Genomic DNA, 17191 nt, shown 5'->3' with positions numbered 1-17191 from the left:
GACCCACAGGGACCCCCTCAGCCCCCCAGCAGCGCCTCGGCACAGGGGGCATAGCCCGGGGGGGCACGAAACGGAACTCCCCGTGCCGGCCCCCCAGCAGGAACCGCAGCCTGGGGGGGGACAGAGACCCCCAGTCACCCCCAGACCCACAGGGACCCCCCTAGTGACCCCTGTGACACCCCCAGACCCACAGAACCCACAGGGACCCCCCTCAGGGACCCCCCCAGCAGCGCCTCGGCACGGGGGGCATAGCCCGGGGGGGGCACGAAACGGAACTCCCCGTGCCGGCCCCCCAGCAGGAACTGCAGCCTGGGGGGGGGACAGAGACCCCCAGTCACCCCCAGACCCACAGAACCCACAGGGACCCCCCCAGGGACCCCCAGTCACCCCCAGACCCACAGAACCCACAGGGACCCCCAGGGACCCCAGTCACCCCTAGACCTCAGGCCCCAGGGACCCCAGTCACCCCAGACCCAGCAGAACCACTAGGGACCCCCAGGGACCCAGTCACCCCAGACCCACAGGGACCCCACAGGGACCCCCAGTGCACCCCAGACCCACAGAACCCACAGGGACCCCCCCAGGGACCCCCAGCATTGACCCTCAGCATCCCCCCCCTTCACTGCCCCCCCACCAGGAGCCGCAGCCTGGGGGGATAATGAGGATCCTCTGACACCCCCAGACCCACAGGGACCCCCACAGGGACCCCCAGTCACCCCCAGACCCACAGGGACCCCAGACCCCAGGGACCCCAGCATTGACCCTCAGCATACCCCCTTGCACTGCCCCCAGCAGGAACCGCAGCCTGGGGGGATAATGGGGGTCCTCTGTCACCCCCAGACCCACAGAACCCACAGGGACCCCCAGTCACCCCCAGACCCACAGGGACCTCCCAAGGACCCCTCAGCCCAGCGCCTCGGCACAGGGGGCATAGCCCAGGGGGGGCACGAAACGGAACTCCCCGTGCCGGCCCCCCAGCAGGAACCGCAGCCTGGGGGGATAATGGGGGTCCTCTGTCACCCCCAGACCCACAGAACCCACAGGGACCCCCCCTCAGCCCCCCCAGCAGCGCCTCGGCACAGGGGGCATAGCCCGGGGGCACGAGACGGAACTCCTCGTGCCGGCCCCCAGCAGGAACCGCAGCCTGGGGGGGGACAGAGACCCCCCAGTCACCCCCAGACCCACAGGGACCCCACAGGGACCCCCAGTCACCCCCAGACCCACAGGGACCCCCTAGGGACCCTGTGACACCTAGACCCACAGGGACCCCCAGGGACCCCAGCATTGACCCCAGCATCTCCCCCTTCACTGCCCTCCCAGCAGGAACCGCAGCCTGGGGGGACAGAGACCCCAGTCACCCCCAGACCCACAGGGACACCCACAGGGACCCCACAGAGACCCCCAGTCACCCCAGTCACCCCCAGGCCCACAGAGGCCTCCCAGGGACCCCCAGCATTGACCCTCAGCATCCCCCTTCACTGCCCTCCCAGCAGGAACCGCAGCCTGGGGGGATAATGGGGATCCTCTGACACCCCCAGACCCACAGGGACCCCACAGGACCCCCAGTCACCCCAGTCACCCCTCAGACCCACAGGGACCGCCCAGGGACCCCAGCATTGAGCCCGCAGCATCCCCTCCTTCACTGCCCCCAGCAGGAACCGCAGCCTGGAGGGATAATGGGGATCCTCTGACACCCCAGACCCACAGGGACCCCCCCAGGGACCCCCAGTCACCCCCAGACCCACAGAACCCACAGGGACCCCACAGGGACCCCCACAGGGACCCCCAGACCCACAGAACCCACAGGGACCCCCAGGGACCCCCTCAGCCCCCAGCAGCGCCTCGGCACAGGGGCATAGCCCGGGGGGGCACGAAACAGAACTCCCCGTGCCGGCCCCCAGCAGGAACCACAGCCTGGGGGACAGAGACCCCCAGTCACCCCCAGACCCACAGAACCCACAGGGACCCCCCAGGGACCCCCAGTCAGCCCTCAGGCCCACAGGGACAGCCCAGGGACACGAACCCAGTCACCCCCCAGACCCAGCAGAACCCAGCAGGGACCCGCCAGGGACCCTCAGTCACCCCCAGACCCACAGGGACCCCCAGGGACCCCCAGCATTGACCCCCAGCATCCTCCCTTCACTGCCCCCCCAGCAGGAACTGCAGCCTGGGGGATATAGAGTCCTCTGTCACCCCAGACCCACAGGGACCCCCAGGGACCCCAGTCACCCCAGGACCCCACAGAACCCACAGGCACCCCCAGACCCACAGGACCCCCACAGGGACCCCAGCATCCCCCTTCACTGCCCCCCAGCAGGAACCGCAGCCTGGGGGAGACAAAGACCCCCCATCACCCCTAGACCCACAGAGACCCCCCAGGACCCCCAGTCACCCCCAGACCCACAGGGACCCCCAGGAACCCCTGTCACCCCAGACCCCACAGGGACCCCCAGCCCCTCCAAAATGGGAAGACCCCCTCAAATACCCCCTTAAGGACCCCGATCTCCTCATTGAAGGGTCCCACTCCCCAGACCCCCCCCAGCCCCCACTTAGGGGTCCCAGTGGCCCTTTCAAGACCCCCCCATAATTTCAGGGTGACCCCCCCCTCCTTACCGGACCCCCGCCGAAAAACTGGCCACGGGGGTGAAGAGGGTGTCGAGGTTGAAGCCCTCGAGGACCCCCTGCACGGGGGCCCCGTTGAGGCGGAACGAGGCGCTGGGGACCCCCAAATCCAGGCAGCAGCTGACCACATCCCCCTCGGCCAGGGCCCGCCGGTGGGGGGACCCCACGGCCTTGGGGACCCCTCCTGGGGGGCACAGAGGGGGTTATTGGGGTCAGGGAGGGTTATTTGGGGTCAGAGGGGTGGGTGGGACCCCCAAATCCAGGCAGCAGCTGACCACGGCCCCCTCGGCCAGGGGCCAGCCGGTGGGGGACCCACGGCCTTAGGGACCCCTCCTGGGAGGCACAGAGGGGCTTAGTGGGGTCAGGGGGTTGTTGGGGTCAGGGAGGGTTATTGGGGTCAGGGGTGGGTGGGACCCCCAAATCCAGGCAGCAGCTGACCACGTCCCCTCGGCCAGGGCCCGCCGGTGGGGGACCCCACGGCCTTGAGGACTCCTCACCAGGAGGCACAGGGGGTTATTGGGGTCAGGATGGGTGGGACCCCCAAATCCAGGCAGCAGCTGACCACGTCCCCTCGGCCAGAGCCCACCGGGTGGGGGACCCCACGGCCTTGGGGACCCCTCCTGGGGACACAGAGGGGTTACTGGGGTTGGGGGGCGTTATTGGGAGTCAGGGAGGGGCTATTTGGGGTCAGAGGGTGGGTGGGACCCCAAATCCAGGCAGCAGCTGACCACATCCCCCTTGGCCAGAGCCCGCCGGTGGGGGACCCACGGCCTTGGGGACCCTCTCTGGGGGCACACAGGGGTTAGTGGGGTCAGGGGGAGTTATTGGGGTCAGGAGATTGGGGGGACCCCAAATCCAGGCAGCAGCTGACCACGTCCCCCTCAGCCAGGGCCTGCCGGTGGGGGACCCCACGGCCTGGGGACCCCTCGGGGCACAGAGGGGTCAGGGGGTTATTGGGGTCAGGGGGAGTTATTGGAGTCAGGGGTGGGTGGGACCCCAAATCCAGGCAGCAGCTGACCACGTCCCCTCGGCTCAGGGCCCGCCGGTGGGGGGACCCCACGGCCTTGGGGACCCCTCCTGGGGGCACACAGGGGTTATTGGGGTCAGGGGGGTTATTGGGGTCAGGGGAGGGTATTGGGGTCAGGGGGTGGGTGGGACCCCAAATCCAGGCAGCAGCTGACCACGTCCCCTCGGCCAGGGCCCGCCGGTGGGGACCCCACGGCCTTGGGGACCCTCCCTGGGGGCACAGAGGGGTTATTGGGGTCAGGGGGATGGGTGGGACCCCCAAATCCAGGCAGCAGCTGACCACGTCCCCCGGCCAGAGGCCCGATGGTGGGGACCCCACGGCCTTGGGGACCCTCCTGGGGCACACAGGGTTAGTTGGGGTCAGGGGGTTATTGGGGTCAGGGGGGTGAGAGGACCCCCAAATCCAGGCAGCAGCTGACCACGTCCCCCTCGGCCAGGGCCCGCCGGGGGGGACCCCACGGCCTTGGGGACCTCCTCCTGGGGGCACAGAGGGGTTATTGGGGTCGGGGGGTTGTTGGGGTCGGGGGGAGTTTTTGGGGTCAGAGGGATGGGGTACTCTCTGTGGGGTGGTCCTGGTGCTCAGGGGGAAATGGGGGGGGTTCTCTGTGGGGTGGTCCTGGTGCTCAGGGGGGTCAGAGGGTTCTCTCTGTGGGGTGGTCCCAGTGCTCAGGGGGTCTCTCTGTGGGGTGGTCCCAGTGCTCAGGGGGATCAGAGGGTTCTCTGTGGGGTGGTCCCGGTGCTCAGGGGGTCTCTCCATGGGGCAGTCCTGGTGCTCAGGGGGGTCAGAGGTGCTCTCTATGGGGTGGTCCCATTGCTCAGGGGGTCTCTCTGTGGGGTGATCCCATTGCTCAGGGGGGTTGGGGTGCTCTATGTAGGGTGATCCCGGTGCTCAGGGGGGTCAGAGGGTTCTCTGTGGGGTGGTCCCATTGCTCAGGGGGATTGGGGTGCTCTCTGTGGGGTGGTCCCATTGCTCAGGGAGGGTGGGGGTCTCTCTGTGGAGTGGTCCCATTGCTCAGGGGGGTCAGAGGGTTCTCTGTGGGGTGGTCCCGGTGCTCAAGGGATTTGGGGTGCTCTCTGTGGGGCGGTCCCAGTGCTCAAGGGATTTGGAGTACTCTCTGTGAGGTGGTCCCGGTGCTCAGGGGGGTCAGAGAGTTCTCTGTGGGGTGGTCCTGGTGCTCAGGGGGTCTCTCCATGGGGCAGTCCCATTGCTCAGGGAGGGCGGGGGTCTCTCCATGGGGCAGTCCCATTGCTCAGGGGGTCTCTGTGGGGCAGTCCCATTGCCCAGGGGGTTTGGGGGTTTCTCTCTGTGGGGTGGTCCCGGTACTGAGGGGGTCTCTCCATGGGGCAGTCCCATTGCTCAGGGAGGGGGTCAGGGGGTCTCTCCGTGGGGCAGTCCCATTGCTTAGGGGCTGGGAGGTTCTGTCTGTGGGTGGTCCTGGTGCTCAGAGGGTTTGGGGGGTTCTCTGTGGGGTGGTCCCGATGCTCAGGGAGGGCGGGGGTCTCTCCGTGGGGCACTCCCATTGCTCAGGGGGGCCAGAGGTTTCTCTGTGGGGTGGTCCCATTGCTCAGGGAGGGCGGGGGTCTCTCCATGGGGCAGTCCCGGTGCTCAGGGGGTCTCTCCATGGGGCAGTCCCATTGCTCAGGGAGGGCGGGGGTCTCTCCGTGGGGCAGTCCTGGTGCTCAGGGGGGTCAGAGGGTTCTCTGTGGGGTGGTCCCAGTGCTCAGGGGGCTTGGAGGGTCTCTCTGTGGGGCGGTCCCAGTGCTCAGGGGGTCTCTCTGTGGGGTGGTCCCATTGCTCAGGGGGGTCAGAGGTGCTCTCTATGGGGTGGTCCTGGTGCTCAGGGGGTCTCTCCGTGGGGCAGTCCCATTGCTCAGGGGGGTTGGGGTGCTCTCTATGAGGTGGTCCCAATGCTCAGGGGGTCTCTCCGTGGGGCAGTCCCATTGCTCAGGGAGGGTGGGGGTCTCTCCATGGGGCACTCCCATTGCTCAGGGGGGTGAGAGGGTTCTCTGTGGGGTGGTCCTGGTGCTCAGGGGGTCTCTCCATGGGGTGGTCCCGGTGCTCAGGGGGTCTCTCTGTGGGGTGGTCCTGGTGCTCAGGGGGTCTCTCCATGGGGCAGTCCCATTGCTCAGGGGGTTTAGGGGGTCTGTCTGTGGGATGGTCCCATTGTTCAGGGGGTCTCTCCATGGGGCAGTCCCATTGCTCAGGGGGTTTGGGGTGCTCTCTGTGGGGTGGTCCCGGTGCTCAGGGGGTTGGGGTGTTCTGTCTGTGGGGTGGTCCCGGTGCTCAGGGGGGTTGGGGTGCTCTCTGTGGGGTGGTCCCAGTGCTCAGGGGGGTCAGGGGGTCTCTCCATGGGGCAGTCCCATTGCTCAGGGGGGTCAGAGGGTTCTCTCTGGGGTGGTCCCGGTGCTCAGGGGGTCTCTCCATGGGGCAGTCCCATTGCTCAGGGGGGTCAGAGGTGCTCTCTATGGGGTGGTCCTGGTGCTCAGGGGGTCTCTCTGTGGGGTGGTCCCAGTGTTCAGGGGGTCTCTCCATGGGGTGGTCCCATTGCTCAGGGAGGGTGGGGGTCTCTCCATGGGGCAGTCCCATTGCTCAGGGGGGTCAGAGGTGCTCTCCATGGGGCAGTCCCATTGCTCAGGGGGGTTGGGGGGTTCTGTCTGTGGAGTGGTCCTGGAGCTCAGGGGGTCTCTCCGTGGGGCAGTCCCATTGCTCAGGGAGGGTGGGGGTCTCTCCATGGGGCACTCCCATTGCTCAGGGGGGTCAGAGGGTTCTCTGTGGGGTGGTCCCATTGCTCAGGCAGGGTGGGGGTCTCTCCATGGGGCAGTCCCATTGCTCAGGGGGTCTCTCCGTGGGGCAGTCCCATTGCTCAGGGAGGGCAGGGGTCTCTCCATGGGGCACTCCCATTGCTCAGGGGGTCAGAGGGTTCTCTGTGGGGTGGTCCTGGTGCTCAGGGGGTTGGGGTTCTGTCTGTGGGGTGGTCCCGGTGTTCAGGGGTCTCTCTGTGGGGTGGTCCTGGTGCTCAGGGGGTCAGGGGTCTCTCCGTGGGGCAGTCCCATTGCTAAGGGGGGTTGGGAGGTTCTGTCTGTGGGGTGGTCCCGGTGCTCAGAGGGTTTGGGGTGCTCTCTGTGGGGTGGTCCTGGTGTTCAGGGGGTCTCTCTGTGGGGCAATCCCATTGCTCAGGGAGGGGGTCAGGGGGTCTCTCTGTGGGATGGTCCCAGTGCTCAGGGGGTCTCTCAGGGGGGTCAGAGGGTTCTCTGTGGGGCTCTGGGGTGGTCACCCCCCCACCCCACCCTCACCTGTCCACAGGTGGAGGCCGTCGAAGGCGAAGGAGTGGAGGTCGTCTCCGGCGCCGTTGCCCCCCCAGCCGGCGCCGCCGCCCGGGGCGGGCCGGAAGGAGCCGGCGGCCCCCCAGCCCACGCGCAGGTGGGTGGGCTGCGGGGTCACGAAGGGCTGGGCCCGCTCCACGCACACCTCGAAGTACCAGCAGCGGAACTGCGTCGAGCCCGGCGCCGTCCCCACAAACAGGTTGGGACGGATGCTGGAACCGGGGCGAGGAAAGGGAGGGGTCAGGGACCCCTGAAACCCACCCCAAGGAGCAGCAAATCCACCCCAAGGAGCAGCAAATCCACCCCAAGGAGCAGTAAATCCAACCCCAGGGCCACCCAGAGACCCCGAAACCCACCCCAAGGAGCAGTAAATCCACCCCCAGGGCCACCCAGAGACTCCCAGAAGCAGCAAACCCACCCCCAGGAGCAGTAAATTCACCCCCAGGAGCAGGAAATCCACCCCAGGGCCACCCAGAGACCCCAAAACCTACCCCCAGGGCCAGCAAATCCACCCCCAGGGGCACCAAATCCACCCCCAGGAGCAGCAAATCCACCCCAGGGCCACCCAGAGACCCCCAGGGCCACCCAGAGACCCCAAAACCTAACCCCAGGACCAGCAAATCCAACCCCAGGGCCATCCAGAGACCCCCAGGGCCATCCAGAGACCCCCAGGGCCACCCAGAGACCCCCAGGGCCACCCAGAGACTCTAAAACCCACCCCCAGGACCAGCAAACCCACCCCAAGGGCATCCAGAGACCCCCAGGGCCACCCAGAGACCCCAAAACCCAACCCCAGGAGCAGCAAATCCACCCCCAGGGGCACCAAATCCACCCCCAGGAGCAGCAAATCCACCCCAGGGCCACCCAGAGACCCCCAGGGCCACCCAGAGACCCCAAAACCTAACCCCAGGAGCAGCAAATCCACCCCCAGGGGCAGCAAATCCACCCCCAGGGGCACCAAATCCACACCCAGGAGCAGCAAATCCAACCCCAGGGGCACCCAGAGACCCCCAGGGCCACCCAGAGACCCGAAAACCCACTCCCAGGAGCAGCAAACCCACCCCTAGGGCACCCAGAGACCCCCAGGGCCACCCAGAGACCCCAAAACCCACCCCCAGGACCAGGAAACCCACCCCAAGAGCATCCAGAGACCCCCAGGGCCACCCAGAGACCCCCAAACCCACCCCCAGGAGCAGCAAATCCTCCCCAGGGCCACCCAGAGACCCCCAAACCCACCCCCAGGACCAGGAAACCCACCCCAAGGGCATCCAGAGACCCCCAGGGCCACCCAGAGACCCCCCAGGAGCAGCCCCAGAGACCCCCAGGGCTCCCTGAGCACCTGCAGCCCCCCATGGCCATCCAGCAGCCCCCCAGGTGCCCCTCCAAGCCCACCTGGTGCCGTAGTTGCCCCCTTTCAGCCCACCTGGTGCCGATAGCTGCCCCCTGGTGCCCCCAAGCCCCCAGGTGCCCCCAAGCCCACCTGGCGCCGTAGCTGCCCCCAGAGCCCCCACCAGCCCACCTGGTAAAATAGTTGCCCTCCCAAGCCCACCTGGTGATGTAGTTTCCCCAAGCCCACCTGGTGCAGTAGTTGCCCCCAGGTGCCCTCCCAAGACCCCCAGGTGTCCCCTCAAGCCCCCCAGGTGCCCCCTTTCAGCCCACCTGGTGCAGTAGTTGCCCTCAGGTGCCCCCCAAACCCACCTGGTGCCATAGCTGCCCCCCAGGTGCCCCCTAAGCCCACCTGGTGCCGTAGTTGCCCCCAAACCCACCTGGTGCCATAGTTGCCCCCAGGTGCCCCCCAGCCCACCTGGTGCCGTAGTTGCCCCCCAGGTGCCCCCAAGCCCACCTGGTGCCATAGTTGCCCCCTTTCAGCCCACCTGGTGCTGTAGTTGCCCCCCAGGTGCCCCTCCAAGCCCACCTGGTGCCGTAGTTGCCCCCTGGTGCCTCCCTAAGCCCCCAGGTGCCCCCAAGCCCACCTGGTGACATAGTTGCCCCTCAAGCCCACCTGGTGCCGTAGTTGCCCCTGGTGCCCCTGCCCCCGGTGCCCAAGCCCACCTGGTGCCACAGGTGCCCCCAAGCCCACCTGGTGACATAGTTGCCCCCTAAGCCCACCTGGTGCCGTAGCTGCCCCTGGTGCCCCCCAAGCCCCCAGGTGCCCCCCGCCCACTGGTGACATAGCTGCCCCCAAGCCCACCTGGTGACGTAGTTGACCCCTGGTGCCCCCAAGTCCCCCAGGTGCCCCCAAGCCCACCTGGTGACATAGTTGCCCCCAAACCCACCTGGTGCCGATGTTGCCCCCAGGTGCCCCCAAGCCCCCCAGGTGTCCCCTCAAGCCCACCTGGTGCCGATGTTGCCCCCCAAGCCCCCCAGGTGCCCCCCCAAGCCCACCTGGTGCCGTAGTTGCCCCCCAGGTGCCCCCCAAGCCCACCTGGTGACGTAGTTGACCATGCCGGTCTGCAGCAGCAGGTCCCGCCGGGGCAGCAGGTTCTCGGTGATCAGGTTCTGGTTGGAGCGCACGGCCACGGCGTTGCACACGCACAGCGAGCACAGCACCTCCAGCACCTGCACAATGGCACACCTGGGCACACCTGGGCACACCTGGGCACAGCTGGGAACACCTGGGAACAGCTGGGAACACCTGAGTGCACCTGGGAACAGCTGGGAACAACTGGGAACAGCTGGGAACAGTTGGGTGTTGCACACGCACAGCGAGCACAGCACCTCCAGCACCTGCCAAATGGCACACCTGGGCACACCTGAGTGCACCTGGGCACACCCGGGAACAGCTGAGTGCACCTGGGAGCAACTGGGAACAGCTGGGAACATCTGGGTACAGCTGGGAACAGCTGGGTGTTGCACACGCACAGCGAGCACAGCACCTCCAGCACCTGCACAATGGCACACCTGGGCACACCTGGGCACACCTGGGAACACCTGGGTGCACCTGGGTACACCTGGGCACAGCTGGGCACAGCTGGGTGTTGCACACGCACAGCGAGCACAGCACCTCCAGCACCTGCAGAATGGCACACCTGGGCACACCTGGGCACACCTGGGTGCACCTGGGAACAGCTGGGAGCAACTGGGCACACCTGGGCACACCTGGGAACACCTGGGTACACCTGAGTGCACCTGGGCACACCTGGGTGCACCTGGGAACAACTGGGAACAGCTGGGAACAGCTGGGTGTTGCACACGCACAGCGAGCACAGCACCTCCAGCACCTGCCAAATGGCACACCTGGGCACACCTGGGCACACCTGGGCACACCTGGGTGCACCTGGGTACAGCTGGGAACAACTGGGAACACCTGGGCACACCTGGGTGCACCTGGGAACAGCTGGGCGTTGCACACGCACAGCGAGCACAGCACCTCCAGCACCTGCAGAATGGCACACCTGAGCACACCTGGGCACACCTGGGTACACCTGGGTGCACCTGGGAGCAACTGGGAACAGCTGGGTGCACCTGGGAACACCTGGGAACACCTGGGAACAGCTGGGTGCACCTGGGCACACCTGAGTGCACCTGGGCACAGCTGGGCACAGCTGGGTGTTGCACACGCACAGCGAGCACAGCACCTCCAGCACCTGCACAATGGCACACCTGGGCACACCTGGGCACACCTGGGCACACCTGAGTGCACCTGGGAACAGCTGAGTGCACCTGGGAGCAACTGGGTACAGCTGGGAGCAACTGGGAACAGCTGGGAACAGCTGGGTGTTGCACACGCAGAGCGAGCACAGCACCTCCAGCACCTGCCAAATGGCACACCTGGGCACACCTGGGCACACCTGGGCACACCTGGGAACAGCTGAGTGCACCTGGGCACAGTTGGGAACAGCTGGGAACAGCTGGGAACAGCTGGGAACAGCTGGGTGTTGCACACGCACAGCGAGCACAGCACCTCCAGCACCTGCAGAATGGCACACCTGGGCACACCTGGGCACACCTGGGCACACCTGGGTACACCTGGGTACAGCTGGGAACAACTGGGAACAGCTGGGAACAACTGGGAACACCTGGGTGTACCTGGGTGTTGCACACGCACAGCGAGCACAGCACCTCCAGCACCTGCCAAATGGCACACCTGGGCACACCTGGGCACACCTGGGTACACCTGGGTACAGCTGGGAACAGCTGGGAACAGCTGGGTACAGCTGGGCACAGCTGGGTGCACCTGGGAACAGCTGGGTGTTGCACACGCACAGCGAGCACAGCACCTCCAGCACCTGCCAAATGGCACACCTGGGCACACCTGGGCACACCTGGGCACAGCTGGGAACAGCTGGGAACAGCTGGGTGCACCTGGGAACAGCTGGGTGCACCTGGGAACAGTTGGGTGCACCTGGGAACAGTTGGGTGCACCTGGGAACAGTTGGGTGTTGCACACGCACAGCGAGCACAGCACCTCCAGCACCTGCCAAATGGCACACCTGAGCACACCTGGGCACACCTGGGCACACCTGAGCACACCTGGGCACAGCTGGGAACAACTGGGAACAGCTGGGTGTTGCACACGCACAGCGAGCACAGCACCTCCAGCACCTGCACAATGGCACACCTGGGCACACCTGGGCACACCTGGGTGCACCTGGGCACAGCTGGGAACAGCTGGGCACAGTTGGGTGTTGCACACGCACAGCGAGCACAGCACCTCCAGCACCTGCAGAATGGCACACCTGGGCACACCTGGGCACACCTGGGAACACCTGGGTGCACCTGGGAACAGCTGGGCACAGTTGGGCGTTGCACACGCACAGCGAGCACAGCACCTCCAGCACCTGCACAATGGCACACCTGGGCACACCTGGGCACACCTGGGCACAGCTGGGTGCACCTGGGAACACCTGGGCACACCTGGGCACACCTGGGCACACCTGGGAACACCTGGGCACAGCTGGGTGCACCTGGGAACAGTTGGGTGCACCTGGGAACAGTTGGGTGTTGCACACGCACAGGGAGCACAGCACCTCCAGCACCTGCCAAATGGCACACCTGGGCACACCTGGGCACACCTGGGCACAGCTGGGAACACCTGGGAACAGCTGGGTGCACCTGGGAACAGTTGGGTGTTGCACACGCACAGCGAGCACAGCACCTCCAGCACCTGCACAACGGTACACCTGGGCACACCTGGGCACACCTGGGAACAGCTGGGCACACCTGGGTACAGCTGGGTGCACCTGGGAACACCTGGGAACACCTGGGTACAGCTGGGTGCACCTGGGTACAGCTGGGTGCACCTGGGCACACCTGGGAACACCTGAGTGCACCTGGGAACAGCTGGGAACAGCTGGGAACACCTGGGTACAACTGGGTGCCCCTGGGCACAGTTGGGCATTGCACACGCACAGCGAGCACAGCACCTCCAGCACCTGCACAATGGCACACCTGGGCACACCTGGGCACACCTGAGTGCACCTGGGCACAGCTGGGCACAGCTGGGTACACCTGGGTACAGCTGGGAACAGCTGGGCACAGCTGGGTGTTGCACACGCACAGCGAGCACAGCACCTCCAGCACCTGCAGAATGGCACACCTGGGCACACCTGGGCACACCTGAGTGCACCTGGGCACAGCTGGGTGCACCTGGGAACAGCTGGGCACAGCTGGGTACACCTGGGAACACCTGGGAACAGCTGAGAACAACTGGGGAACACCTGAGCAGAGCTGGGCACACCTGAGTGCACGTGGGCACACATGGGTGCACCTGAGCAGACCTGGGCACAGCTGGGCACACCTGAGCACAGCTGGGCACACGACCACACCTAGGCACACTCAAGCACACCTGGGCACACCTGGGCACACTTGAGCACACCTGGGCACTCCTGGGAACATCTGAGCACACTCGAGCACACCTGAGCACAGCTGGGCACAGCTGGGCACAGGACCACACCTAGGCACACTCGAGCACACCTGGGCACTCCTGGGCACACCTGGGAACAGCTGGGCACACCTGGGAACATCTGAGCTCACCTGAGCACAGCTGAGCACACCTGGGCACAGCTGGGCACAACTGGGCACAGGACCACACCTAGGCACACTCGAGCACACCTGGGCACTCCTGGGCACACCTGGGCACACCTGGGCACACCTGAGCACAGCTGGGCACAACTGGGCACAGGACCACACCTGGGCACACCTGAGCACACCTGAGCTCACCTGGGCACACCTGGGCACACCTGAGCACACCTGAGTGCACCTGGGCACACCTGAGGACACCTGAGCTCACCTGAGCACAGCTGGGCACATGACCACACCTAGGCACACTCAAGCACACCTGGGCACACCTCACCTCACCTGGGCACACCTGAGCACACCTGGGCACAGCTGGGCACAGGACCACACCTAGGCACACTCAAACACACTTGGGCACACCTGAGCACACCTGGGCACACCTGAGCACACCTGGGCACAGCTGGGCACACGACCACATCGAGGCACACTCAAGCACACCTGGGCACAGCTGGGCACACTCAGGCACACCTGAGCACACCTGGGCACACCTGAGCACACCTGAGCTCACCTGGCACACCTGGGCACAGGACCACACCAAGGCACACTCGAGCACACCTGGGCACACCTGGGCACCCCCCGGGGGACCCACCTTGTGGTTGCGGCCGTGCTTGTCGAGCAGGGAGATGATGGACTTGATGTGGTTCTCCTGGATGATGTTGAGCACCTCGGGGCTCTCGATCAGCACGCAGTACAGCACCTCCAGGATACCTGTGGAGACCCCAGACCCATGGCAGGACCCCAGACCCACAGCAGGGACCCCAGACCCACGGGAGAGACCCCAGACCCACGGCAGAGACCCCAGACCCACAGCAGGGACCCCAGACCCACGGGAGGGACCCCAGAGAGCACCTCGGGGCTCTCCATCAGCACGCAGTACAGCACCTCCAGGATACCTGTGGGGACCCCAGACCCATGGCAGGGACCCCAGACCCACAGCAGAGACCCCAGACCCACAGCAGGGACCCCAGACCCACAACAGGGACCCCTGACCCACAGGAGAGACCCCAGAGAGCACCTCGGGGCTCTCAATCAGCACGCAGTACCAGCACCTCCAGGATACCTGTGGGACCCCAGACCCATGGCAGGGACCCCAGACCCACGGGAGAGACCCCAGACCCACGGGAGAGACCCCAGACCCACAGGAGAGACCCCAGACCCACGGGAGGGACCCCAGAGAGCAGCTCGGGGCTCTCGATCAGCACGCAGTACAGCACCTCCAGGATACCTGTGGGGACCCCAGACCCATGGCAGAGGACCCCAGACCCACAGGAGACCCGACCCATGGAGACCCGACCCAGCACGGACCCCAGACCCACAACAGGGACCCCTGACCCACAGCAGAGACCCCAGAGAGCACCTCGGGGCTCTCGATCAGCACGCAGTACAGCACCTCCAGGATACCTGCGGGGACCCCAGACCCATGGCAGGGACCCCAGACCCACAGGAGAGACCCCAGACCCATGGGAGGGACCCCAGACCCACGGCAGAGACCCCAGACCCACAGCAGGGACCCCAGACCCACGGGAGAGACCCCAGAGAGCACCTCGGGGCTCTCGATCAGCACGCAGTACAGCACCTCCAGGATACCTGTGGGGACCCCAGACCCATGGCAGAGACCCCAGACCCACAGGAGAGACCCCAGACCCATGGCAGAGGACCCCAGACCCACAGCAGAGACCCCAGACCCACACCAGGGACCCCAGAGAGCACCTCGGGGCTCTCGATCAGCACGCAGTACAGCACCTCCAGGATACCTGTGGGGACCCCAGACCCATGGCAGAGACCCCAGACCCACAGGAGAGACCCCAGACCCACGGGAGAGACCCCAGACCCACAGCAGGGACCCCAGACCCACGGGAGAGACCCCAGAGAGCACCTCGGGGCTCTCAATCAGCACGCAGTACAGCACCTCCAGGATACCTGTGGAGACCCCAGACCCATGGCAGGGACCCCAGACCCACAGGAGAGACCCCAGACCCATGGCAGGGACCCCAGACCCACAGGAGAGACCCCAGACCCACGGGAGGGACCCCAGACCCACGGGAGGGACCCCAGAGAGCACCTCGGGGCTCTCGATCAGCACGCAGTACAGCACCTCCAGGATACCTGCGGGGACCCCAGACCCATGGCAGGGACCCCAGACCCACAGCAGGGACCCCAGACCCACGGGAGGGACCCCAGACCCACAGGAGAGACCCCAGACCCACGGGAGGGACCCCAGACCCACGGGAGAGACCCCAGAGAGCACCTCGGGGCTCTCGATCAGCACGCAGTACAGCACCTCCAGGATACCTGTGGGGACCCCACACCCATGGCAGGGACCCCAGACCCACGTGAGGCTCCCCAGCCCCCAGGAGCCCTCAGGAGCCCCCGGCCCCACTGACCCGAGGGAGGCCTCGAGCCGGTCCAGTTTGCTGACCAGCCAGTCCAGGTTGGTGGAGAACAGGGCGCAGTTGGCTCGGTTACCCCGGATCAGCGAGGCTGGGGGGGCACAGGGGGGGGTCAGTGACCCACAACCCTGCCCCACAGGGACCCCCAGACCCACAGGGAACCACCCTGACCCCACAGGGACCTCACCCTGTGCCCTAGAGGACCCCCAGACCCACAGGGACCCCACCCAGTCCCACAGACACCCCCAGACCCACAGGGACCCCACCCTGCCCCACAGGGACCCCCACCCTGAACCCACAGGGACCCCACCCAGTCCCGTAGACACCCCCAAACCCACAGGGACCCCACCCAGTCCCACAGGGACCCCAGGACCCACAGGGACCCCACCCTGCCCCACAGACACCCCCAGACCCACAGACACCCCCAGACCCACAGGGACCCCACCCTGCCCCACAGGGACCCCAGACCTGCCCCACAGACACCCCCAGACCCACAGACACCCCCAGACCCACAGGGACCCCACCCTGCCCCACAGACACCCCCAGACCTGCCCCACAGACACCCCCAGACCCACAGGGACCCCACCCTGCCCCACAGGGACCCCCTCGGACCCACAGGGACCCCCTGAACCACAGGGATCTCACCCTGCCCCACAGGGACCCCCGGACCCACAGGGACCCCACCCTGCCCCACAGGGACCCCCTGACCCCACAGGGATCCCCAGAGCCACAGGGACCCCACCCTGTCCCACAGGGACCCCCTGAACCCACAGGGACCCCACCCTGCCCCACAGGGACCCCCAGAACCCACAGGACCCCACCCTGCCCCACAGACAGTCCCAGACCCACAGGGACCCCACCCTGCCCCACAGACACCCCCAGACCCACAGGGACCCCACCCAGTCCCACAGGGACCCCCAGACCCACAGGGACCTCACCCAGTCCCACAGACACCCCCAGACCCACAGGGACCCCACCCTGCCCCACAGGGACCCTACATTTGCCCCACAGGTCCCCCCATCCACCCCCAGCCCCCCAGCCCCACCCAGCAGCTCGTGAGAGCAGGTTGACCTCCCACCCCACGGCCCCTGTCCCACCCCACAGACCCCATACCTGCCCCACAGACCCCATAAACACCCCCAGCACCCCATAAACACCCGTGGAGCCCCCCCAGGCCCCCCAGGTGCCCCCAGCCCCACCCAGCAGCTCGTAGAGCAGGTTGACCTCCACCCCACGGCCCCACAGTCCCAACCCCACAGACCCCATAAACTACCCCACTAGCACCCCATAAACACCCCATATCTGCCCCACAGCACCCCATAAACACCCCCAGCACCCCATAAACACCCCCATGGAGCCCAGGTCCCCAGGTGCCCCAGCCCCACCCAGCAGCTCGAGAGCAGGTTGACCCTCCCACCCCACAGACCCCATATCGACCCCATAGACCCCATAAACACCCCATAAACACCCCATAAACACCCCCCAGCACCCCATAAACACCCCGTGGAGCCCCCCCAGGTGCCCCCAGCCCCACCCAGCAGCTCGTAGAGCAGGTTGACGATCTCCTTCCAGGCGGCCGCCGCCTCCTCGCCCGCGGCCTCCCCGAACTGCGCCGCGGTGCTGTAGGCGCTCAGCCCGTCGATGCAGCTCAGCACCAGCGTCAGCATCCCCTGGGACATTGGGGACACGTCAGAGACCCCCGTGGGACCCCCAGGATCCCCCCCAGGATCCCTCACTGACACCCCCAAAACGGGACCCCCGTGCCCCCTCCCCGAACTGCGCCGCGGTGCTGCAGGCGCTCAGCCCGTCGA

At 66.8% G+C, this 17191-nt stretch overlaps 1 protein-coding gene across 1 annotated transcript in view; it reads right to left on the bottom strand.

The window, feature by feature from the left end:
* Positions 1–43: 43 nt before the first annotated feature.
* The window catches only part of LOC126648206 (ryanodine receptor 1-like), a gene marked incomplete at both ends in the record, with an annotated part of 33952 nt that continues 16804 nt past the window's right edge, over positions 44–17191 (bottom strand). The window contains 8 exon segments of the mRNA XM_050330935.1: positions 44–110; positions 220–309; positions 2614–2806; positions 6943–7184; positions 9398–9531; positions 13580–13706; positions 15384–15471; positions 16915–17050. Coding sequence (XP_050186892.1) covers positions 44–110; positions 220–309; positions 2614–2806; positions 6943–7184; positions 9398–9531; positions 13580–13706; positions 15384–15471; positions 16915–17050 — 1077 coding nt within the window.

The sequence above is a fragment of the Myiozetetes cayanensis genome, unplaced genomic scaffold (genome assembly GCF_022539395.1).
Source record: "Myiozetetes cayanensis isolate MyiCay16 unplaced genomic scaffold, myiCay2020 scf453, whole genome shotgun sequence".
Lineage (NCBI taxonomy): Eukaryota > Metazoa > Chordata > Aves > Passeriformes > Tyrannidae > Myiozetetes > Myiozetetes cayanensis.
This window is presented reverse-complemented; position numbering and strand designations above follow the sequence as displayed.